We start from the raw sequence: 24348 nt of genomic DNA on the forward strand, positions 1-24348 counted from the left end.
CGGCGTTGGCTGTGAACGGATGGGTCATCGTGGGTCTGGAGTGTGCCTGGCTCTGTCTCAGACTGTGACCCTCTCTCTCCGTCTCTGTCCCCCTCCCCGCTGCAGGCCCACTTTCCCGCCAGGTGCCAACAAGGACACGCTGTCTGCCTTCGAGTACCCGGGGCCCAGGCGGAAGCTGTACAGCGCCGTGCCCGGGAGGCTCTTCGTCGTCGTCAAGCCATACCAACCCCAGGTCGACGGCGAGATCCCCCTTCACCGTGGTGACAGGGTCAAAGGTCAGTGTCCACTCTGCTCCGGGGACAGGCACAGGCCGGGGCCCCTCGGCCTCGGTCGACCCCCACTGTGGTGGCAGTGTCTGGGGCATTGCTCCCGCGGGGGCCCCGTGGGAAACCCAGAGCCGTGGGAGGGAACGGGGATCAGAGCGATGCTGGCAGCCACGGCGACCCGAAGTCCGTTAGGAGGGCAGCACACGCAGGTCCGGGGCCAGGTCCACTGCAGGAAGTGCAGGGGAGGGGCAGGCGAGGGCATCGGAGGGCAGAGCGCCTTTCCGCCTGGAAAGCCTCCCAGAGCCTCAGAAGGAAGTGGCGCTGGGATGGGGCCCAGCAGGGGTCAGATTTGGATGAGTCTTGGGGGCCAGGGAGGGGCGTCCAGGTGGATGGTTCAGTCCGGGGGCCTGCAGCGCACCAAGGACAGCCACCAGCTTAGAGGGAAGCGTTCCCAAAGCGGGACCCTGGGAAGAGGGGGTGAAAAGACTTGAGGGGGAGTTCCCGTTGCGGCTCAGTGGGTTAAGAACCCAACTAGGATATGGGTTCGATCCCTGGCCTCGCTCAGTGGGTTAAGGATCCCGCGTTGCTGTTGCTGCGTTGTAGGCCAGTGGCTACAGCTCTGATTCAACCCCAAAGTGGGCAACTTCCATATGCTGCAGGCGTGGCCCTAAGAAGAAAAAAAAAAACTTGAGGGCCACCACACATGCCAGGCTTTAGACTTTGTTCCCAGGGGACTGGGGAGCCAGCGATGGTTGCTGAGCAGGAAGGTGAGGGACATGAGGCTTTTAGGGAAGATGGGTGTGATGCAGGCGGGTGCAGGAGGTTGGCAGGGGCTGTAGCAGAGGCTGTGGTGCAGGGGCCCTGAGGAGGAGGTGGAGAAGTGGCCGGTGTGGGCTTCGGGCTGAGCACACCTGTTGTGAAGCAGGAACGGGCACCCCATGCCCGGCCCTGTCGCTGGAGGGCAGGCTTTCAGAAGACGGAGGGTAGAAAGTATACCCTTTAGGGGTCAGTCGGCCAAGTTCAAGTCCATCCGGCCCCCAGCTGGTAATGGCCTGCTTCCTCCTCCAGACTGTGCAGTAATGCGGCCAACGTCACCTGGGTTTTACGAGTTTCTGGGGGCAGCTGGAGCCCCATCCGAGTCCCTCTGGTAGTCCAGCTGCATGTCACCTGACCATCTGGTGGCACTAACAAGTCCCAGGGCCCCTGTTCATTTTACTCTCATCCTTTTTTTTAACCTTAGGTCATTTCTGAGGGTCTCTTTCCAAGTTCACTTACTCTTGCCCTTGAAATGCTCCCTTTACTGTGAAGTCCATCGTCTTGCAAATTGTTTAATTTCAGAAATGACAGGTTGGAGGGGAAAAAAACGAAGAAATGACAGGTTTGAGCTCTAGGGGTTCCACTGGTCTTTTTTTAAAATAGTTTCCTTCTATTTGCTGAGGCTCCCTGCGGCTCTGTTGAGACTTTCACTCTGGGAAGCACACGTGGTTTTACACCCTGGGACTGGGTGGCAGCGTCCTCTGAAATCCCCGTCTCAAGTCCCACTGTCAAGGTCACATCAGGGTCGGGCTCAAGGCCTTGCTTTTTTCGGGAGGGGTCCTCACGTGTTAAGCTGTGAGGTGGTGATGCTCTCTCTTGCCTTTTGGAGGGTCGCCTGGGTGACAGGCGTGGGCGGGCTCAGGTCCCCAGCTTGAGCCGAGCTGCTCTGCATCCGTTTGGCCAGAGAGGTGGGGACACTCGGCAGGCCAGCCCCTCCCTGGTTCTTTCTCTTGTGGGGACACCGCCAGTCTCTTGGAGATGCATGGTGTCGTGGCTTCCTCTTTCTGGGTCTCCAGGCCACGCGGGACGCAGGTGCACAGGCCACACGTGCCCCTCCCCTGCCAGCCCTGCCGTGTGGCCTCCCTCAGTCCAGCTCCCAACTGCGGCAAAGATGCTCCCTTGTGCAGCTCCCTGCATCTCTCCGCTGCGGCGAGCGCGCATCCCGCAGGCCCGCCTGCTTCTGCCCACGTGCCTGTCCCTGTTCCGTCACGTTCAGGGCTGAGCCCTGCCTTCTGGGGTGTGGTCCAGCGGGGTCTTGGGTGACAGATCTATCAAGTCCCTGACTATTCCTATATTTAATGCAGCATTTTGGTTCACTTTTATATTACAGGCTTCCAAATGTAAATATAAGCATTCCCTGACCTGCCATGTGGAATTTTAATACAGACTACATCCCCTCCATAGTGGGTAATTGTCGCTGCCCCACAAGCGTCAGCGTGGCCGTCTCACCCCCGTGTACAGGGCGCTGCCTTTGCTGACGGATGGCTGGCGGCCAGGGAGGAGCTGGCCTGCAGCTCCATTGCAGGGCCCCCCCCCGGACCCAGGCCGAAGGGGACTGAAATGTCCTTGCTGAGCGTGTGCTGGTCCCCAGACAGGAGCCTCCTGACCGTGGTGTCAGCCCAGAGGGCCGCTGTCGCCCTGGCACCACCAGCACTACAGCCTGGCCGTGAACCCTCACTTTCCCCTACCTGGAGGCCCCGGGAGGGCATCTGATGTCCCCGGGGGAACCGCTCCCATCAGAGCTGGTGGTCCAGGCGGGGTCGCGGGAGCAGACGGACCCAGGCCTTCAGGACCCTCCTGCAGCTCTCCCGGGAAGCCCCTCTGCTCTGGCCGTGATGCCCTGCCTTCCCCCCAGGAGCGCAGGGGCAGCGTTGCCAGGCAGAGCGGCCACCGTTCCGAGAAAGCTGCGAAGGCCAGGCTGCCAGGACGCAGCTACTGCCTGAGGACGGTTGGGTGGCGCTGTTAGAAATAACCCCATCTCTTCCTGGTGGGTCAGCCCCTGAATCCACAGGGCTGGCCGCCTGGGAGGCGGGGGCCAGTGGCCCACGTGAGGACAAAGCAGGCCTGAGTAGGCTGCTCCGGTGTCTGCATGCACACACAAACACACACACACACCTCGCCCAGGGCCCCCTGCCGCGCCCAGCTCAGCCCTCGCCTTGGCCACAGCCCTGGACTTTCATCGCACGTGGGCCAGCTCGCTGTCTCCCCCAGGCCCCGGCGGGGCTTCAGGCTGGGCTTGGGAGGGGCCTGTGGAGTCCTCCCGGTGACCCAGTGGCCAGTCACTTCATGTGGGGACTTATGTCCTTGTCCACGCGTCACAGATGGAAACAGAGGAGGTACACACAGGTCAGACGCGTCAGCACCTGCTGCTTTCCAGACACGGCTGGGGACGTCGCGTTTTCCCTGGACACCCCTCACAGTGACTGTGGGCAAAGACATCAGCCTGTCGTGCGAGTCGGCTCAGGCTGCTCTAGCGGCGTCCCCACGCCAGGCAGTTTAATCCACGGGTTCACTCTCCCCTGGTCCTGAAGGCTGAGCCCCAGGGGCGGGCAGGGCGGGTCCCTCCCGAGGCCTCTCTCCTGGGCGTGTAGACGGCCGTCTGCCCCCCGTGTCCTCGCAGGGCCGTCCCTCTGTGCGTGTCTGTGTCCCGACCTCCTCTTCCTCTGAGGACCCCAGTCCTGTGGGGTCAGGCCCCACCCCCGTGACCTCCCTTGACCTTCATCTCCTCTTTAAAGGCCATGCGTGTCCCCAAGTACAGTCACAGTCTGAGGTGTGGGAGGCGAGGACCCCAACTTAAGAAAACTGGGGACACCGCCCAGCCCACAACCTCTGTCTGTACCGACATGGAAACTCCGGTGAAACCTCCCGCAGCCAACTCCAGAGGGCAGATGCGGATCCAGAGCCCGCAAGGGTCCCACCCCCCACCCCGTGTATCTGGGGATCGCCCACGCCGCCGCGTGCGTGGCACCCGCGTGACTTTGTGGTCTTGGCCTTGCTCGGAGGGACAAGGGGCATTCAGACGTTTCCACCACGAGTTTCTATGCGGCTGCTGGGCGGTCAGAGGCCGCTCCATTCTTCGGCGGGGCTCGCAGCTCCCCGCCACTGGGTGTCGGGTGCCTCCAAAGCAGGGCCCGGCGAGGGAGGAAGAGCAAGATCTAGGTGTGAAGAGGGCACCACACCCTGGCTTGGGTTCCTGGGGCGTGGGGACCCCCACCTGGGTTCCTGGGGTGTGGGGCAGAACCTTGATGCTCCTGACTTCTGCCTCCTTACCCTATGGGGCTGGTGGCTGAGGAGTGTAGAGTAGCCTGCAGGTCAGGCTTGCACAAGGAAGAACCCAGAAGTGGGGAAGGGCTTTCTCCACACTGACACTCAGAGGCAGCCGACTTGCTGGAGTGTGACCTCGTGTGTGAGTGCGCGGGCGTGCACACACCTGGGTGTCCCTGTACCGTGTCCCGGTTGACAGGTGGGGGGTCTCTGGTGTTTCCATCGAGGGGCTGGCATTCCTCCTTCACTATCACTGTTGCCCATCAGTAATTTGGAAGAGGGCTTCTCCGGGCTCCGGGCTGCAGGTGGCCTTCCTCCTGTGCCTGGCCCAGTGGAGAGAAGCCCCCCCATGTGGGTCCCCCTGGGCCTGACCACAGACTTGTCTCCAAGGCTGAGTGACAGGGATGCTGAGGTCATGGGGGCAGGGGGGCAGGTGGCTCGGGAGGGGTCAGTCTGTTCCAGGATCAGAGCAGTCACACCTCCCCCCAGGGCCCGCCTTGCTCATCCACACTCAGCATCTGTCAGGTTTAAAGACAAACATGCTTCACCCCCCCAGGGGGTACCCGTGAGGCCCTCTGTGCACCCAGCGCCCTCAGCCCTGCAGCCGTCTGTCCAACCGCCCTGGTCTTGGTGTTTTCACTGTGCAGCGAACCCTGGGGACAGGCCCACCCACCCCGCACCCCAGCTGCTCGTAGCACCACCATCACCTGTAGGTTCTTACTAAGCCGGTGGGAGGCCCGGGGCAGCCTGTGGGGCATCAGCCCGCGTGCCCTTGCCCTCCAAGTCCAGGCAGCATCGTGTGGCCGCCAGACAGACCCGCCCGACCTCTCCGTCTCCTGCCGTGAATTCTCTCTCCTCAAAACTGGTTTAAAAGATCCTGTGAGGAGTTCCCGTTATGGCTCAGTGGTTAACGTATCGGACTAGGAACCATGAGGTTGAGGGTTCGGTCTCTGGCCTTGCTCAGTGGGTTAAGGATCCAGCATTGCCGTGAGCTGTGGTGTAGGTTGCAGACGTGGCTCAGATGTGGTGTTGCTGTGGCTCTGGCATAGGCTGGTGGCTACAGCTCTGATTAGACCCCTAGCCTGGGAACCTCCATATGCCATGGGTGTGGCCCTAGAAAAGGCAAAAAGACAAAAAAAAAAAAGATCCTGTGAGCTCGAACACCCGGCCCCCCTCCCCAGCTTGAGCCGGGCAGACACGACCTCATGGTTCCTTCTCCTGATCTGGGTGGCCTGTCCCCCCACTGGGACACCTGAAGCAACTGATGGTAGGGGCTCGGAGTTCCCACTCCCGTCTCAGCTGGGACCCGAGAGACGGGTTGCAGGGGCCACGTGCTGTGTGCTCACGGGTGGAGGGAACCTGGAGGCTGCAGAGGCTCCACACTGTCCACTCCAAGGGACACTTGGCCGGGCCCCTGGTCCGCAGCCACAGGAGGCATGGTCAGCGGACAAACGCACCAGAGCCCCTGGCTCTGTGGGCTCCGCCGCCAGCCCCTCCTCCCCCGCACCGCCCCCCTTACCCTCCAAGCCCCGCCCACTAACCACGCCCCCTTTCCTTGTCTCCAGTTCTGAGCATCGGCGAGGGGGGCTTCTGGGAAGGCAGCGCCCGCGGCCACATCGGGTGGTTCCCGGCCGAGTGCGTGGAGGAAGTCCAGTGCAAGCCCAAGGACAGCCAGGCAGGTAAGGCGGTGCCAGGCCGGGGCCGGCCTTGCTGGTGACCGTGCGCGGCGGGTACGGGCAGGTGCGTGGTTACCGAGGAAGGTTGCGTTTCCTAATGGGGACATCCTGACCCTCCAAGCGGTTGATGCAGCCCCACCAGGCTTTGTTCAGCCCGGAAATCGGTTGCAAGAGAGTGTGGGAGCGCTGAGTTAAAAGGCTGCTCCTGGCACTTGCCAGGAAACTTGGGCCATGCGTTGTAGCCTCTGGAAACATGCCTTGGGGGTTGATTAAGTGCTTGAACTGCGTTATCGAGCCCTCACGCCGCTGTCATGAACAGGCAGCTTCACACTCCCCAGGACTCTGCCCTGGCATGTCCTGGTGAAAACTGCTCGAAAGAGCTCGGCGGTCAGGAAGGCGATCGTGCCAGCGTGCCCAGATGCAGCCCCTGCCAACGCCCATCCTGAACGGGAGTGCCCAAAGATTGACCTGATTAAAATGTTAAGAGGAAACTGCTTCTATAAAATGGTATTGAGAAAACAGAGGCAAGTCAGAGAAAAGCGAAGCACTCGTGTCTTGTAAGAGCCTGGTCCACACGTGCTCGGCGGCTCCTGGTAGATCCCAGACTTGAGATGCAGGTGTCGGAAGTGGCTGTGTTTGCTTTGTGGCCGAAGGGCTGGCTGCATCCTTGGGCAGTCCGGGGGCCCTGTCCCCTCCAGGTCCCAGCCTAGTTGCGGACCGGGAGCCCCCGCCCGTGCCGGAAGTGGGGCATTCTGAACCCCTGGGAAGCCCAGACCTGGCTTTGCAGCGTCTGTGTCGTGGAGGCCAAGCCGTTCCTTCTTGAGAACTTGATTTCAAGGGAGCGTCAATCTGGCTAAGCTTCCTGCTGTCCCTCTCAGGTTCAGACCCCAGAAGGGACCTGTCGTCTTTGACATATTGTGGGGGTGTCAAGGTCAGAGATGTCCCAAACTTGACCTTGAAAGGGAGGACTGGATGTGCTCGGCTGGGGAAGGCGGCTGGCTGGACGTTGGTCAGCACTGCTGACAAGGGGGTGTTGGGTGGGTGTGCTGATGATGGACTGAGCCGCTGGTCCAGGCTGGACCCCTGGTCCCCACCTGTGCTCTCCTGCGAGCGGCCTGCCAGCCTGCCCGGTCTGGGAGGGGCAAGGCCACGGCCTGCGAGATTCCTGGGTGCTGGATGCTGGGTGCTGGGTGCCTACCCCCGTCCCCTGCCATCCTGACCAGGAGGAAGTCCAGCCCCTTCCTCTCTCAGTTCACAACTTGGGCACCGCTGGTGCCCCGCCCCCTCCATTCCAATGGAACGCCCGGGGGCATCGCTGGCAATTTCACAGCTGGACGGGGCTGATGTCCATGTGTGGGGGTGATTTGAGCTTCCTGCTCCCCACAGCCTCCAGAAAATGCTGCCTCCCCACCCCGACCCCAGCAGGGGGGGGGGGTTCCCCGCCCACTGGCCCCGTCCCCACCGGGTGGCTGGACACAGTGCAGCTTGTCCAGCTGCCGTGTCTCCTCTGGAAGGGGCTTCCTGGAGGCAAGAACTCGTGCTTGTGCTAGGGGGCGTGAGGGAGATGCCTAGAAGGGCGTTTTGGCTCCGGCGCCCAGGACAGGATCCTTGGGAAAGTGCATTCTCGAAAGAGGCTGATGCCGAGCACCGGGTTCGACGCCCCTGGGGCTCCAGCCAGCTCTGGGGACACCCAGGTGCCCTGGGCGACTTTAGAACCGTGGAAGCGGACCCCATGCATCCGAGCTGCCTGCGTTTCCCAAGCAGCCCCTGGGCCCGGGCATCTTGCAAGGACCTGAGCTGGAGACAGACAAGCCCTAGGTCCCAGTGCCCTGAAGGGTCTTGGAGCTGGAAAACAACATTGTGCAAACTCGAGTTATTATCTGCTGGTTCTGAAAGTCAGCTGTCTGGTGAGGGTCTCGTGGGGTCAGCTGAGCTGCGTTCCTTTCTGGAACCACCAGGGGCCCGTCCACTCCGTTGCCTTTTCCAGGTCCTGGAGGCCCAGCATTCCTTGGCTGGTGGCCCCTGCTCTGTGTTCACACCCCCCAGGGGCCAGGCCTCAGGCTGCATCTCCCTGACTTCTGCCTCCTCGTCCTCCCTTCTGGAGGTCCTTGTCCTCGTGTGATCGGATCAGCCCCACCTGATTAGGAACCGTAATTCCCTCTTGCCTCCAAAGGTCACGTTCTCACAGGTTCGGGGGATTCGGTCAGGGGCATCCCTGCGGGACCATCTTCTGTCCTCTAAGGATGCACTTGTGACCGTGAAAACTCTCCCAGAGGCGGGGGCTGCTGGTCCGAGAAGGGAGGCCCCCCTCACCTGGGGAGGGCAGGGAACAGCACAAAGGAGATGGGATTAGAGCTGGATTTCAGGGCGTAGGAGAGTCCAGAGTGGTCCATCTGGGTTCTATTTGCTTTGGGCTTTTTTTTTTTTAAGGGCTGCACCCGCGGCATATGGAGGGTCCCATACTAGGGGTGGAATCGGAGCTGCAGCTGCCGGCCTGCCCCACACCACGGCAGCACAGGGTCCTTAACCCACAGATCTAGCCCGCTGACCTAACCGGCGTCCTCGTGGATCCTGGTCGGGTTCATTACTGCTGAGCCACAGCGGGAACGCCTCCCTTGGGCTTTCTAAGTTGTCACTTAGCGCCACCTTTTGTAGAGGTGTGGTTTCCATGCGGTAAAAAATGGGCAGGTGATAGAAGAGCTGGGGGCATTCTGGCAAATGCACATGCCTGTGTCTCCAGCTGCAGTGAAGATGGGAAACCGGTTCATGGCCCAGAAAGATCTCTCAGGCCCCGCTCCCTGCTGCAAGGCGACCACGGATCAGAATCAGACTTGGGTTCGCTGGCGCCCCGGGCAGCAAAGCCCATCTGCTGACCCTGGGTTATGAAGGCAAGTGAAGCTAAGATTCCTGGGGCCCAGCGAGGAGAACGGGCAGCCCATGTTCAAAACTGCTCGACAGCTTTGGGGGGAGGGCCCTAAAGACGGGGGGGCGGTGGTGGGCTGTGTGATCAGCTCATGCACACTTCTCTGATGGTTGCTGGTGAGGTCCCAGGGGGGCTGTTTCAGGACTCCTGGTCATCAGCCTGGTTCCATCCTGTCTGGGGTCTCTGGGCTGGTGGGCAGCGTGCAAGTAACCTTCTCCCCTGGTGGGGGTGTCCGTATCTGCAAAACAGCTGGAGGACATGGCTCAGGATGTTATCTGTCTATCGCCCTTGAGGGGGCACGAAAGGTCCTTGACTTTGTTTGGTGGCTCAACTAGTATTATTTTGTCTTGCGGGACTGCTTCCCTTTGGTTTTGTATTTCTCTGACGACATTGGCTCTTTGGAACTCGAAGACCTGGGGTGCTCGCTAAAGGCTTCCTGCAAACAAGAGGCGAGGTGGCCTGTCCCCAGGGCTAGGGTGGTCTGTCTCCAGGAAGCCCTGCAGGGTCCTGCTCGGTTTCGGAGATCAGGTGTCCTGTTGTTCAAGGGCATAGAGCCGGAACCTCCCGCACACATACTCCCGAGCCCGGCCTCTTTCACGCAGCCGGATGCCGCGGCAGGTCTGCAGACCAGTCTTCTGTCCATTTGAGTTGCTCGAGAGTGTGCTGTGGTCTCTTCATACCCCAGTATGTTCATTCATGCTCTTGGTGATGGACGTTTGGGTCGCTGCTCAACCTGGGCTCATGGTTGAGGAGCTGCTAGGAACATTTTTGTGCAAGTCTTTCTCCAGACGTGTCTTCCTTTGTCTTGGGGAAGCGCCTACGTGCAGAGCTGCTGGCTCACAGGGGAGGAGTGTGTTGGCTCTGATAGGAAGCGGCTGGCAGTTCTCCTGTGCTCCCGGCCGCTGCGCTGCACGTTCCAGTGGCTCCACCTTCTCAGGAACGTTTGACAACGTCCGTCTGGGTTCAGCCCCTCTCCCGGGTGTGGAGTCATCCGACGGCAGGTGTCATTTGCACTTTTCTGAAGACGGCTTTGATTATACGCGTCTGTGTGCTTATTCACCAAGTGTATAGCTTCTCCTGACAAGTAGCCATTCACAGGTCTCGTCCAGTTTGAACTGGGCCATGTGTCTTGTCCTCGCCGTTTCATGGGACGCCTTTAGGGAGTCTGCGTATCACCCCGCGGTCGGATCTATGTTGCAGAGATTTTTCCCAGCCTGTGCCTGGCCTTTTCATGTTCTGTGTCTTTTAACAAATGTTTTAAAAACTTGAAATGAAGTCCAATCTCTCCACCGCTGCTTTGCCCAATGAGCCCTTTTTATAGCTCCTGTTTTTAAATGTTGGAAACTAAGTTGGAAATACTTAGGCCCCAGAAGATGGTGGCAGAGATGGTTTAAGTGTTTCCAGGCAGCAGGCTCCTTCCAAAGAGCGGGCTGAGCGCTCAGAAGCTTTCTCTTTCACGTAGCACTGCTTTTCTATGTTGAAAAGCACGAAACAACATCAGGGCTTGAGGTGTGCCGGGTGAGGCTGCTTGAGGCGCTTTAAGCCTGTGTGCAGACCCACCCATTTCTTGGTGTCTGCGGACCAAGGGTAGAGGCCAGGCGTAGCCAAGGGCAGGTCCTGGGTGACTGGCTGGCTCGTTACAAGTTTGACTTGGCCCCACGAGAGTCTGGCAGGTATTTCCTCAAACACGCAAATCCCTTGCTTATCTTAACCTTGGTTCTAGGTTCTTAAGACGGCGCGTGTTTCTTTTTATTTATTTATTTATTTTGTCTTTTTAGGGCCGCAACCGCAGCATATGGAGGTTCCCAGGCTAGGGGTCGAATCAGAGCTGTAGCCGCCGGCCTACGCCAGAGCCACAGCAGTGGGGGATCCGAACCGCATCTGCGATTGATACCACAGCTCACGGCCACGCCGGATCCTTAACCCACTGAGGGAGGCCAGGGATCGAACCCACCACCTCATGGTTCCTAGTCGGATTCCTTTCCGTTGCGCCATGATGGGAACTCCATGACTGTGTGTGTTTCTAACAGGCTTTCTTGCGTGGCTGAGAGGCATCTCCTCCAGCCTATAGTGTGAGCAGAGTGGCATCTAACCTCAACTTACACACACGCTCCCACCTCTCAGCACCAGCCTGGGCTGTGACTGGCTCTTTGAAACTTCCGAGTCTCCGTGCTTTGGGCCGGACCCCCGTCCAGGCAGCCTCCCTCAAAAGAGCCTGGCATGGGATGCTAGAGTCCAACCCAGAGTGCATCCGCCTGGAGAGACGGGGACCGGGCAACCCGCTGCCTCCCGGCTGCTCCTCCTTGCACAGGTGACACCATGCTCTGCGAGGTCAGGAAGGCTCCAGGGGGTGTGTGTGCGGGGTCGGGGGAGGAGCAAGGTCATAGGAGCGCTTTCTGTGCTCGAGAGACGGAGGCATTGCCCAATTTATAAAAACTCACCTCTTGGAGTTCCCGTTGTGGCTCGGAAGAAACAAACCCGACCAGTATCCATGAGGATGCGAGTTCGATCCCTGGCCTCTCTCAGTGGGTTAAGGATCCAACGTTGCCGTGAGCTGTGGTTCAGGTCGCAGATGCGGCTCGGATCCTGTGTGGCTGCGGCTGTGGTGTAGGCCGGCAGCTGCAGCTCCGATTTGACCCCTGGCCCAGGAACCTCCATATGCCACACCTGCAGCCCTAAAATAAACAAATTTTAAAATTAAAAAAATGAAAACTCGCATCTTTGCGTGCATTGGCCCAGAGTATCGACAGCAAGGCGTCACATGTGACTATGTGACTCTGTGCGTGGGGGTGGCGTTTGGAGAAGCCGACTGTTAATTATGAAGTGCACGCCCCTCCCCCCATGCTCCCAGCTTCCAGGCCTCTGGAGGGCGGGGACAGCACCTCACTGTCTGTGCCCTGGAGCATCCCTAACACAGGACAGAGTGAGTGTCTGCCATCCACCTGTTTGTGGGGAGGCGGCCACGTGGTGTTGCCCTGGGCCCCCGGCCCAAAGCACCGGCTTCTCTCTGCACCCAAAAGCGCTCTAGCTGGGTGTTAGGTGGGACCACATCAGCTGCTGTAACCACAAGCCCCCTCTTCACTCTCTCTTCCGCCCGGTGGCCATGATGGACTCTCGCCATCAGCGAACAAGCTGCTTTTCTCGGCAGCGTGACTCAGGGCCCCAGCCCCTCCTGCCGTTGCTGCACCACTCCTAGGGGTACCATGGGCCTCCCCCTCCAGCCACAGGACAGGAAAAGGGTGTGAAGAGACCCCGCCCACCGAGTGCCTCTCCCGTCCTGCTGTTGCCATCCAGTCTGGGGCCTGGGGGCCACGGGTGTGCGGCCACGCGGTCCCCAGCCAGGGTCCGTCTCTCGGTGATTGACCAGCCAAGGTGCAAGAGGAACGGAACCAGCAGGATGTAGGTATAGAGAGAGATGGCTACATGGAGCTCCCTGGTGGCTCAGCAGGTTAAGGCCCCGGCATCATCGCTGCAGTGGCTCAGGTCACTGCTGTGGCTCGGGTTCCATCCCGGGCCCAGGAATTTTTGCTTGCCTCGAGTGTGGCCAAAAAAAGACAAAGGAAAAAAAAGAGATGTGGATACAGATACTGATATGTGTGTGCATTAACAGATTCATTTTCCTTAAAATGAATCATGCACTTGTGAGGCCAGCAAGTCTGAAATCCGGTAGGGCAGGCGGGCTGGCTGGACGCTTGGGTAGAAGCGGGGGCCGCCGTCTGGAGGCAGAACTTCTTCCTCAGGGAAGCTTCGTTTTTGTTCTTAGGCCACCAGCTGATTAGAGGGGGTTCACCCACAGTATCGAAGAGAATCTCCTTCACCCGAAGTCAGCTGATGGCAGGTGTCACAAACCACACCTGTTAAACAGCTTCACAAAAACCCCTAGACTCGTGCTTGACCAGGTAGCAGGGCGTAGCCTGGTCAGGTTGACACATGAAACTGGCCGTGGGAGTTCCCTGGTGGCGCAGCAGGTTAAGGACCCAGAGTTGTCGCTGCTGTGGTGTGGGTTTGGTTCGTGGCCCAGAAACTTCCACATGCTGCGGGTGAAATCAAAAAACAAAAAAACCTAGAGTTCCCGTCATGGCACATTGGAAACGAATCCGACTAGTAACCATGAGGTTTCGGGTTCGATCCGTGGCCTCGCTCAGTGGGTTAAGGATCTGGTGTGGCTGTGAGCTGTGGTGTCGGATGCAGACATGGCTGGATCTGGCATTGCTGTGGCTGTGACATAGACCAGCAGCTACAGCTCCGATTGGACCCCTAACCTGGGAACGTCCACATGCCGCGGGTGTGGCCCCAGAGACACAAAAAGAAAAAACAAAAACAAAAAACAAAACCAAAAAAACCTGGCCATGGGAGTTCTGCAGATTGAACTGGGCTGCCCCCGACAGAGGGTCTCCAGCAACAGACGGACATAAACCATCTCCAATACCACTCCTGGGAGCCTGTTGATGAATCCGTTTGTGAAAAACTAGCTCACGTGCATGCGGTTTTTTGTGGCCGCTTATGTGTAAACAGAGTCTGAAACCAGAGCTCCCCGTGCATCCCGAGAAAGGGACGAGGCCAAGTCGCTCCCCAGCAACTCCTTCGCTAATTGCTGAAACAGAGGTCCGACTGTGAGAGTGGCATCCATCTGGACCCAGATGAGGAGACGCGTGACGAGCACCCACGCCCATCCCTGTCGCCAGGGTCCAGAGGGAGCAGAAGCAGGTCTCCTGGAGGCTGGGCGCTGTGACTGGGTGGTTCAGACCTGGGATGCAGGACGCCGAGTCCTTGTCCCCTGCCCGACTCCCAGGAGCAGAGCCTTGTGAGCTGCTGCTGGCAGCTTGGGGTGCTGGGTGCCTGCTGGGGGTCAGGGTGCTCAAGCAGCTCCAGCCACCCCCAGGCAAGTGGCTTTGTGGGGTTCTGGGCGGAATGGGCTTCTAGAACCTTCCAGCTGAATGTCCCAATGCAGGCTCAGGACCAGGTCAAGGATGGGCGTGCAGGCCAAGGTCAGCTGTGCCGTTCCTGGCTGGCTGCTCTTCTAAGAAGTGGGCTAGGTCTCTATTTAGGGACGGGTCCCTGTGGCTGTCCGCAAGAACAAGGTCAGAGTCAGAGGCTTGATGAGACATGTCACGTGTAGCGTGTGCTGCCCGCGTCCCCCGGGGCTCAAAGGGGGGCGGAGAGATTCGTCCTGTCAGATGCTGGTCACCACGTTATCTAGGACCCCCGCCTGTCGATTGGGGAGCCCTGCAGGCCCTGAACCCACCCAAGCGGGACTTGAACTTCTGCATCCGAGTTTCCCAGCCGTCTTCTCTCGCAGACCATCCCGTGCCCAGACCCTGCCCGGGGACTGTCCTTCCCAGGCACCTCCCAACAGCTCAGCTTGTCAGTTCCTTCAGGGAAGTGTCTCCTGGGGGCCTCAGCCACACGGGAGGCTGGCGGCCCTGAATTGCCAGATCTCGGCTCCAACCCCTGGGCATCCGGCAGGGCGGTGGTGCTGGGTAGCGGCCCCGCCTCCCAGGAATTGGCTGTGAGGAGCCTTTCCCCGCCCCCACCCCCCGTCCTGCTCCATCGAGGTCCTGAAGCCCCATCTGAACAGGCCCAGGACCCCGGGAACAGCCCTGCCTTTCTCCTGGAGGCCACTGCTTTGTGGCCTTGAAAGGGCCTCCATAAACACTCAGCATTCAGGTCCGTCCTCCTGGCCCAGGCTGGGCAGCCGCATGAAAGTGACCTTGGTGGTTTTGCTGCTTGTCTGGGACTGGAGGCCACCCTCCCTTGAGATTTCCTGTCTGCGCCCCTTGACAAGGAGCTGGAGGCGCCTCCCCCACATGGCCCAGGCCGGGCACCTGTCTTTGGCGCTGTCCACGGTGCCCAGCCGTAGTTCGCCTCTGCGATCCATCCGTGTCCTCTGGACTGGCCGTATCACTGAGCATCTGCTGGTGCCAGGCTCCACCCGTCTGCCCCCCCACGCCCCCGCCCAGGGCTATAGTGTCGTGTGACATTGTCCCGCCTTCAGAGCTCACGGCCTGAACCCTGTCCCTGCAGAAATGTCACCTCACCTCTCGGCTTAGTTTTCACACACACACGTGTAATCTTCCCAGTGTACTTGAGAGGCAGGAACACAGCGTTGTCCCCCATTTTACAGTCAGGGAGTCGAGGGTAGGGAGTGACCGTCCTAGAGCCTGGGGGCCGGGACTCTGAGCAGCCAGTCCATTCCCCCCACCCCCAACCCCGGCCGGCGTGTCTCCAGGGGACCAGCCACGTCTGAGATGTTAAGATCCAGTGGTTGTGTGGTTGGGGAGTAGGGGTGGTGGTGAAGCTGGTGGTCGTGGTGGCCAAGGCAGTGATCAGGCAGTGACGCTAGATAAGTTAACGCTGGTGGTGGCGGTGACGCTGGCGACGGTGGTGGTCGGAGGCGTGGCCGTGCGTGGTGGCCGCGCCCTTGCTGGTGGTGGCGGTGATGGTGAGGCTGGTGATGGGGGTGACGGCGGGACTGGGGTGGTGGTGCTGACCCTGCTGCGGGTAGTGATGATGAGATGACACTGTGGTGGTGGCGGTGGTGGTGACCGTGGCCGTGCAGTGGTGATAGAGGTTTGAAGGGGGTGACAAGAGGATCTGACGCGGTGACTTGATGAACCCTGTTGCTCTGGCCACAGGCAGTACGTTGTCACTCATCCCAGCCCTGCTCTGCCTCTCCTGCCTTTCTGGAAAGCTCCTGGATTGCCCTTTTCAGTTCTTGAAACTTCATTTCTTTCCTCAAATTCTCCTTTCGGGGTGGAGGCCTCAGCACCGGCTGCCCCGGAGAAAAATCAGCGTCTGGGTTTTCTCACGCGCAGACTGGTGCACAGCAGCTCCTGAGCGATGCCCTCCGGGGGCGTTGCGAGTCTTCCCCGGGCTGAGGGCACACCGGCAAGGTCCGTTCGCGTCACACATTAGCCCGCAGTCGTCAGGACGTGCGGAGATGGTGCCCTGATCATAACGAGAGGGCGCCAGCCCTCTGATGCCGCCGAGTGTGTGTGGACCCAGTCGTCATCCTGCCTGCTCGCCCCACCTCCGCCCACCCCCCCGGGTCTTGGTGTACCAGCCCCTCCCTCCTGCATTCCAGACACGGCCAAGGTGGCTGCAGCAAGGACCGGCCCGCTCTGTGTCCTGCGAGGCCAGCCCCGCGGCCAGAGGGGCGGCGAAAAGCCGATAGCAAAGTAGCAGTTCTGTCCTGTTGCCATGGCATCGACAAGGTGCTGGGGTCTTCATACGAGCTCTGTTTCCACATGAAAGCTCTCCCGGTCCCATGCCCGCACCCTCAGGGCAGACACGGGCCCCCTGCTCCTTGAGCGCCACCCAGAATCCATGTGGTTGCAAACCTGACGGAGTGTTTGAGTGTCTGTCCCCTGGCTCCCAGCGATCAGAAGTCCAGCTCATCTTTGGTTTCTGTTGCCGTGAGCTGTGGGCACGGTGCCAGTGTTACTGTCACCTTCAGCACAGCGTGTTCTGTGCACCCCAGGCCCATGATCCCACCCCTGTAAGGTGAGAAATGGAGTCTGAGGCCTCCTGGAACCCCAAGCCTGGGGAGCTGGTCCGGGCCGCCTCCTCCAGCCTCCCCCTCTCGACCCCACATGCCCTCTGGCAACCTCCCTTGACCCCACCGGAGGCCCTGCATCCGTGTTCACCCCCAAACTTTCAGTTGCCATCTCAAGCCTGGAGGTGGGGTGGTAAGTGGACGTGGGGCCCGGCACCCCAGCCCAGGTACTCCCAGGGGTTCATCCCGGTGCAGAAGCCCCCTTCTGCACCGCACGCCCTGAGGTCTCCCCTGCCCTCCCCACCACCCCATCAGGCGCACAGCCTGGGTCCACCCCGAGGGCTCAGGGGGCTGCCCTGGGGGCCGAGCTGGGCTGAGGCATCCTGCATGCCTGGCATGGTTATCCTCCAGCCAGCTCACCCTCAGGCTGGTCCCTAGTTTCCCAGGCTTAGGTCTTTCTAAGTCCAGGTCTAGCAGAGAAGCGGGGTTGGGGCTTCCCTGCCCAGCACATGTTCCCGGGGTGGCCCTGATTAGTTTGACATGGGTCATCCATGGCTCACCCCCAGCCCGGAACCAGTTGCCATGGCTGGGGGATGGGTGTGCTGTGTGACGGGGGAGCCAGAAGAGCTCGTGCCAAGGGCAGTCAGGTGCTTGACCAGCAAAGTCCAGGCCAGTTGGGCCCAGGGGCTGCCCTCACAGCCGCCCCTCCAGCTGGGAGGCCAGAGCGTCCGGGCTCTTTGACAGGAGAGGAGGCCACTGCCGTGACCTGCCTTCATCCTGGGAGACAAAGCAGGGGCGGGGCGGTCACCACTTCTCCAGGCGGTTCTGGTCGGAGCCTCCGGGGCAGGGGCCTGCACAGCCCCGCTTTTAAACACAGGTCCCGTTAGTCCCGTGCGTGCAGACGTCTGCACATCATTGCAGTGGGCGTGGCGGCTTCCAAAATAGAATGTTTTCGTTATATCTTTAGAACATTTAAAAATGCAGGCAAATGACTCTATGAGCCCAACTGTAATCTAAAATATTAATAAGCAACAAAAGCGCCGGCTTCCAAAGGAGTTACTCGCTGTTCCCTAACGGAACATAAGATAAACACGGGGACTCATTGTCCTGCCTGCTAATGATTATGTTTTTGTTAAACAACCGTGGCACAATCACACAGGCTCCCGCTCCTTTCTTTTACGCCATTTTATTAAAATACACTTGGAGTCTCGCTGCCGTGGTGTGTGTGTGCCGCTGTCTGCAGGCAGCTGCTCCGGGTTTTAAATACCAGCTCCCGGCTCGGGCCGATCCCCAAAATAGAGTTCTGCCACGTCTGTCTGTGGTTTCCGTGTCCGTCGGGAGGGTCCGGTCCTTGGCATCTCCCTCCCGCAGCAGCGATGGCCTGCCCCTGGTTCCCATGGCAACCTAGTGATGATGGTACCAGCCCTGTCCTCCTCCTCCACAGCCCCTCTGGACACTACAGGGTACGTGGTGTCTGCAGCTGTGTCCCCAGTCACCTGGCATGGTGGGAGTCACTTCCGGCCGGGGTTCTGGGGGGAGGGGGTGGGCGTCACTCAGGCTCTCAGGAGGGCGGGGGACACTCTTAGTGCCACCCTGGGCCACCTGCATGGATGGCAGTGGGCAGGAAAGTGCTGCCTTAACAAAGCCCACACACCGGGGCGGGGGTGCTTAAACAACCGCTATCTGTCCCCCAGAGTCCCGGAGGCTGGAGTCCGAGCCCCAGGAGTGGGCAGGGCTGGTCCCTCCCGAGGCCTCTCTCCTGGGCATGTAGAAGGCCGTCTGCCCCCCCCCCCCCGTGTCCTCACGTGCCCTTTACTCCGTACTGGCACATCCCCAGTGTCCCTCCCTCTTCTGATAAGGATCCCCAGTTCCATCGGATGAGGGTCCATGCTTCTGGCCTCATTTATTCCGATTCCCTCCCTTAAAGACCCCGTTTCCAAATACAGACACCCGGGGAGGGGGGGACGCAGCCCCGTCTGTGATGGTGACGAGCGGCTGCCACGAGCTGTGCTCTGCGTCACGTGGGACTTTCTGCAGACACCTCCCCCCACCTCCCTGCTGCACAGTCCCCCTGCCCCGTGGGGCCATCTGTGGTCTGAGTCAAGGCCAGCAAGTGTGCCCTCTGTCCCAAGGCTGTTACCTGACCAGGCTGCATTCGGAAGCCTCTCGGGGTCAGCCCCAGAGAGCTCTGGGGCAGACGTGGTCAGTGTACTAGGGGCATAAGCCGGGGGTCAGAGGAGAGGACCTCTAAGTTTGTAAATACCGCTTGTAAGGGACTTGCCCTTCATGAGGAAGGTACAGCTGGTTCACAGTGGCTTCCCGTGCCAGGCGTGGTGCCTGAAATGGAGCAGGTGCTGAGAAAGTGATTCTAGGATGGGAGGTGGGGGGATGGGGGATGGACAGAAGCGTGGGGGCTTGAGTGGGTGGCTAAGTAGGAGAGCAGGTGAGCGAATGGATGGGTGGGGGTAGATGGCTGGCTGGCTGGATAGATGGATGGATGGGAGCTGGATGGATGGATAGGTGGGTGGGCGGGGGCTGGCTGGCGGGATGGGTGGCTGGGTGGACCGTGCATGAGGTTGTGTTGGTACCCATCCTTCCTCCCACACACAGCGGACCCCAGTTCCAGTCATGGAGCCTCTTCCACCTTAAACCTCCCCAACATACTGGGTGCGATTTCTTTAAATCCCTGGAGTTTGTGGACAGCAGGGAAGGCAACGAGCTACTCTGAGACCTGAAACATACCAGCATCGTTGGCATCCCAGGCCAGATTCTTTGGGTCTGGCTCCTGGAGGTTGTTCGGGAATCAGCCCCTTCAGCTGACCCAAAGGCAGTGGCTTCTGTCTCTGCTGCTCTGCTGCTCTGCTGCCCCCACCCCTGATTACAGGGATCTGGACCACCCCCACCCACACACCAGCAGAGCTGGAGGGATGCCCCTGGGACTAGGGCATCCTGCTTCGGCAGTCGGATGCCCTGCCTCCTGGTCCGTATCATGAGTGACTTGGGGTCTCGGGGGCCCCAGAAGGGTGTTGCCTGTAAGGGGTGGCTTGAATGAGCTGCCCCCAGCATGTGTAGCTGGCCACCGACCTGCCACCTGTCCCACTGGTGAGGACAGACCTGCACCCTCTCCCTCGGCACTAGGCACCAGGTTTGGGGATGATTAGCCGGGCCGGGAGCCCCCCCTCACTGGGGCAGAGACATGAGCGAGCACCCCAGCCCCCCAGAGTGAGCCGTGGCTCATTTCAGAGAACGAACCCATCATATGGTGCTCTGTTATTGAGTGAAGATGTTGTTTTTGGCTCCTCTGAAATAGACGATAGGAAACAGATCCGGGATAATGAATAAACATTGGCTTACGGGGGCTGCGTGCCGGGGGGATGAAATGGCACATTGGCAGATTAAATTTAAGACATGCATATGTAACGTAGACGTGTAAGGGCCAGCCTCCTGCTCCAGCAGATCACGTCTCCAAGGAGAGCATCTGAGAGGATGCTCCGTATGTCCCTGTCCCCAGCCAGCCAGGGTCTGTGGGCTGGGGGGCACCAGGAGGAGGAGCCCGGCTTCCTAGGGGACCTGGTCCCAGGGAGCCGAGGGGAGAGGATGGGAAGTGGTGGCTTGGGCACCATCCGCCGACAGGAGCCAAGAGTCAGCTTCAGCAGAGGCAGAGGCAGCTTCTGGGAGCTTCAAGGTGGTTCATCGAATCAGGTCCTAAGATCAGTGCCGGATGCTTAACCCTTCCTGCCTCATTTTAATTCTCCCTACGATCCGAAGGACTTCCCATGCGGCACCCTCCTAGTTTCTCTCAAACCATAAGGCTCACTGAAGCCACACCACAACAGTGACCTGAGCCTCAGAGGTCACAGTGCCAGATCCTTAAGCTGATGCGCCACCAGGGAACTCCAGGTTTACCCTTTTAAAGAGTAGACTTCAGTGGGTTTTAGTCTGGTCACACAATTGTGCAAACATCATCACTGCCCAATCCAGACCATTTTCCTCACCCCCCAAAGAAACCATCAGCCATCAGTCCCCATCCTCCAGAGCGCCCCCCACCTTCCCCGGCTGGCCACCACTAATCCACTCTCAGTCTCTACAGATTTGCCCATCTGGACGTTTTGTATAAGTGGAAGCCTGCGGTGTGTGGTCTTGGCGCGCCATGGACCGGCTTGCTTTAGCGTAGTGTGTTCAAGGTTCATCCTTATCGTAGCCGGTGGGAGAATTTCTTTTTCAGGCTGCATAATGTTCCGTTGTAAACATAGAGCACTCATCAGCTGGTGGACTTTGGGGTTTCTGCTTTTTGGCGTTTGTGCGTAGCACTGCTCTGAATATCTGCGTACAACTTTTTATTTGAACACCTGTCTTCCGTTCTCTCGGGCACAGGCCTGGGAGGGGGATTGATGGGTCACGTGGTAAGTCTACGTTTCGCCTTTTGAGGAGCTGCCCGAGTGTTTCCCTCTGGCCGTTCCCACCAGCGGTGTATGCGAGTTGCGATTTCCCCACGTCCTTGCCAGCACCAGTATCCGGTTTTTTGATGAGAGCCGTCCTGGTGGGTGTGAGGTGGTTTCTCATTGTGGTTTCGATTCGCATTCTCCTGATGACCAGTGGTGGTGAGCGTCTTTGTCCTGTGCCACATTGGCCATCTTCGTATCATCTCTGGAGAGGCATTCACCTTTTAAACCAACCTGTTATCCCCACTGGGGCTGGTCCTGCAGGGCATTTGGAAAGTACAGAAAATGAACATCACTCATAATCCTACCGCCGTTGACTATCACCGCTGAGGTTTTGGTCCTTCTGGGGGTGTAAATGCACGTGGGAAAAACAACGGAATGCATCGTCTTTCATTAGGGATCCTACTTTTTTCCTTTCCCAAGTGACAGTGGACATCGTGGCATGGATGGAAAAGTGGCCTCCAAAACACCACGTCCAGTGGTTCTCCGGGCTGTTGTGACTGAGCCGCTGATGTGCCCGTGTCCTCCGCTGATGTCATTGATGGGACACTGGCATGGCACTGGTCATCCTGCTACCCGTTTCTACCCGTTTCTCCCCGCTTCACTATATTGCAAGCAGCACTTCCCTGAGCAGGCTTGATGTGGAAGGGCTCTGGTCCGTCTCCTCGGGGTGCTTCTCCTTGAATCCGCTTGCTCAGTTTCTGTTTTGCTTTTTTTTAATGGCCATCCCCACGGCACATGGAAGTTCCCAGGCCAGGGCTCAAAGCCACACCTCCGCAGCAACCGGAGCTGCTGCGGTCAGGTGCTTCACCCACCGTGCTGCAGCGGGACCTCCCCGCCCAGCTTCTTTACACAGCACAGAGTCACCTTTTTTCTGTACGGCCCTGAAACCGCGCTGCAACAGACGTGCAACTGCCTCCTTTCTCAGGGAGCTCGGGAGGGTCCTCTTGGGGTGCAGCTGCAGCTCCCTAAAGGTGCGGCACACCCACAGCCCTGGGGCAGGGAACTTGGGGACACACAGTGCCCCTTTTTCTCAGAGCAGAGGGGTTGGCTCCGCGGGCCGGGGACACCTGCTGTCGCACAGCCCCACCCTTCCTTAAGGCTCTCGGTCACCATCCTGGAATTTTTAATCCTGTTTGCACACCGCCCCCCCCACCCCTCCCCGTTTTCATTTTGCACCGGGTCCGAAACTTTCCTAGAGGCTCTGCTGACTTGGAGGTGCCGCCAGCTGCCTCCACTCTGTGCTTGAGGGCACGCGTTTGGTGCTGAACTTCAGAGACCTTCACCCTCTAAGCGCTGCCAACTGTAAAGAAAGGAGCTTTGTCTTGAAAGCTCCCAGAGTTTCCTGTTTCCTGATGGCACAGGCTGGGGTATCTTGGGAGATTTTCCTGCAGCTCCTCCGGGGAGCTGAGGTTTGGCCCCAGGGCGTATGCATTATTTATGCAACCTGCACACACACACACCCCCCTCAGGACAGGGCTCTAAACTCTGGCAGTGGCCGTGCTGACCCCAGTGGGCCAGGCTGACCTGCACCGCGGCCGCCTGCTGGGATGGGGGGGTGCCCCCCCGTCCTCCAGGTTGTGGAGATTAGAGATTTGTTTTGAGAAATCATCGCCAAATGCAGCCAGCTCCCCCAGGAACGTGGTCCAGCTCAGAACAGCTGTTAACTATGGTGAGTGGGCCCCAGTGGCCCCTGTGTGTTTAGCCAAGATGCAAATGTGCCCTTCACCCAAATCCAGAAGGTTCTCGCTTTGCCCTCCTCTCATGCACAGAGGAGCTGCCTTCAGGCTTCTCCGTGGAGCCCCCACTCCCTGGGCTGAGCACCTTCCTTCCAGGTGCCTGGGAAGCCAGCTGCCTTCCTTGAATGCAGGCCACTTGGGAGCGTGGCCACGGGGCACCGCAGCCCCCATGGATGGGTGCCCTCTGCCGCCGCCACCGTCAGCCATCCCTCCCGGGGCCAGTGGCAGCCCTGCAAGTCTGCTAAGCCCTCTGAGGCGAGGAAAGGACTGGGAGAGCTTTGGGGGAGCCTTTCTCTAAGGCAGAGGGAACGCCCACCTTCCCGTTAGTGCTCAGAAAAAACCTGAAATCAGGGTCCCTTTCCGCATCGCTGCAGGGCTTCTCGTCTGCACGTGGTTTACAACTTCTCCAAGTGCTGCTGCTTTTTCTAGTGTCTTCTGCAGGATGCAGAGAACCAGCACCCCTCCCCCCAGGGCCCATTTTACAGATAAGGACCCTAGAGGTTCTGGCAGTCACGCTGGGCCCCGGCCTGATGGGCCCTCTCATGCCCAGTGATGTCTGGCCAAACGGGTCTTTTTGGGCCAGCGGGGTGGGGGACGGGGGGTTGGTTGCTTCAGATAATTTAGGCAGACAGCTAATCTCAGCAGTTCCTGACCTTGACCTTGATGGGCTCGGAACTTTCCCAGCCCAACAGATCAGCAGATGTTTGAGGAGAGCGAGGCTGTGGCTGTCAGCACTAGCCCTGAGGGCCTCCTCGCGCCTGCGCAGCGCAGTCCTAGATTTGGGGTCCTAGGTTTTACTACCAGAGCCAGAGCTGGCAGAAGGAAAGCCGGGGATAAGAGCCGGACTGATGGCTGAATTCTGATCCCACAGCCGGGCTGCTGGAGTGGAGACAAGAGCTTGGTCTCCCCTGGACCAGAGTTGTACTCACCCAGGGACCTTGGCTGACACGGGTTTGCTTCTCCCCGCCACTGAGCACCGCCCATCAGAGAAGGGGTCAAGGTCATGCCGCCCAGCTGCTGTGACATGCCACCCAGAGGCCACACCCCCACAGCGGTCCCCTCCCTGGCCCTGAGGGAATGGGTCCTGCAGGACCCGGGTGTCGGAGCCTCTCCCACTGGCGCAGATCGGAGCCCTGGGGGGAGGGGGGTCACAGACCCCACTGAAGGTCAAGTGCAAGCTGCACGTTTGCGCACAGTCGGCCGGAGGCCCAGAGAGCCCATGTGCCTGCATGCACACACAGTGCACCAAAGCCTGCACCCATGTGCACGTGTGTGCACACACGCAGTTCTGTGACCCTTTCTGGGGCTCCAGGGGCCCCAGCCATGTGCCCTGACTGGGCATCCTGCCCACGGAGCACCAGCTCAGGTAAATGCGCAGCTTCCGCGTGGCTTCTGGGCCGGGCTCTGTCCTTGAGCCCTGGCACAGATAGAAACCCCAGTGCTGATCTGCCCTAGTTCTCATTCCTGAAGCTCCCGGCTCTTCTCGTGGATGCTCCTAGAAGGAGTCGCATTGCCAGGGTGACTGCGTCGTGTCTCATCCAAGCAGGGACACTTGGGAGAGCAAAAGAGGCCAGCTGGCGCCCAGAACCGGCTGCTGAGGGAACCGGGGCGGCCTGCTTACCGCCGGGGGCAGAGGCTGCGGGTCCCGCTCTCAGGTGTTGGGCTGTGCTCCTGGGTTCCGGGAAGCCGGAACTGGAGCATCCGAGCCCGTCACTCGCTCGCTCATT

The 24348-nt window shown here is 59.6% G+C and overlaps 1 protein-coding gene across 1 annotated transcript in view; it reads left to right on the forward strand.

The window, feature by feature from the left end:
* The window catches only part of SHANK2 (SH3 and multiple ankyrin repeat domains 2), a 499107-nt gene that overhangs the window by 223255 nt on the left and 251504 nt on the right, over window positions 1–24348 (forward strand). The window contains 2 exon segments of the mRNA XM_021082645.1: window positions 106–275; window positions 5912–6025. Of these exon segments, the coding sequence (XP_020938304.1) occupies window positions 106–275; window positions 5912–6025 (284 nt within the window).

The sequence above is a fragment of the Sus scrofa genome, chromosome 2 (genome assembly GCF_000003025.6).
Source record: "Sus scrofa isolate TJ Tabasco breed Duroc chromosome 2, Sscrofa11.1, whole genome shotgun sequence".
NCBI lineage: Eukaryota > Metazoa > Chordata > Mammalia > Artiodactyla > Suidae > Sus > Sus scrofa.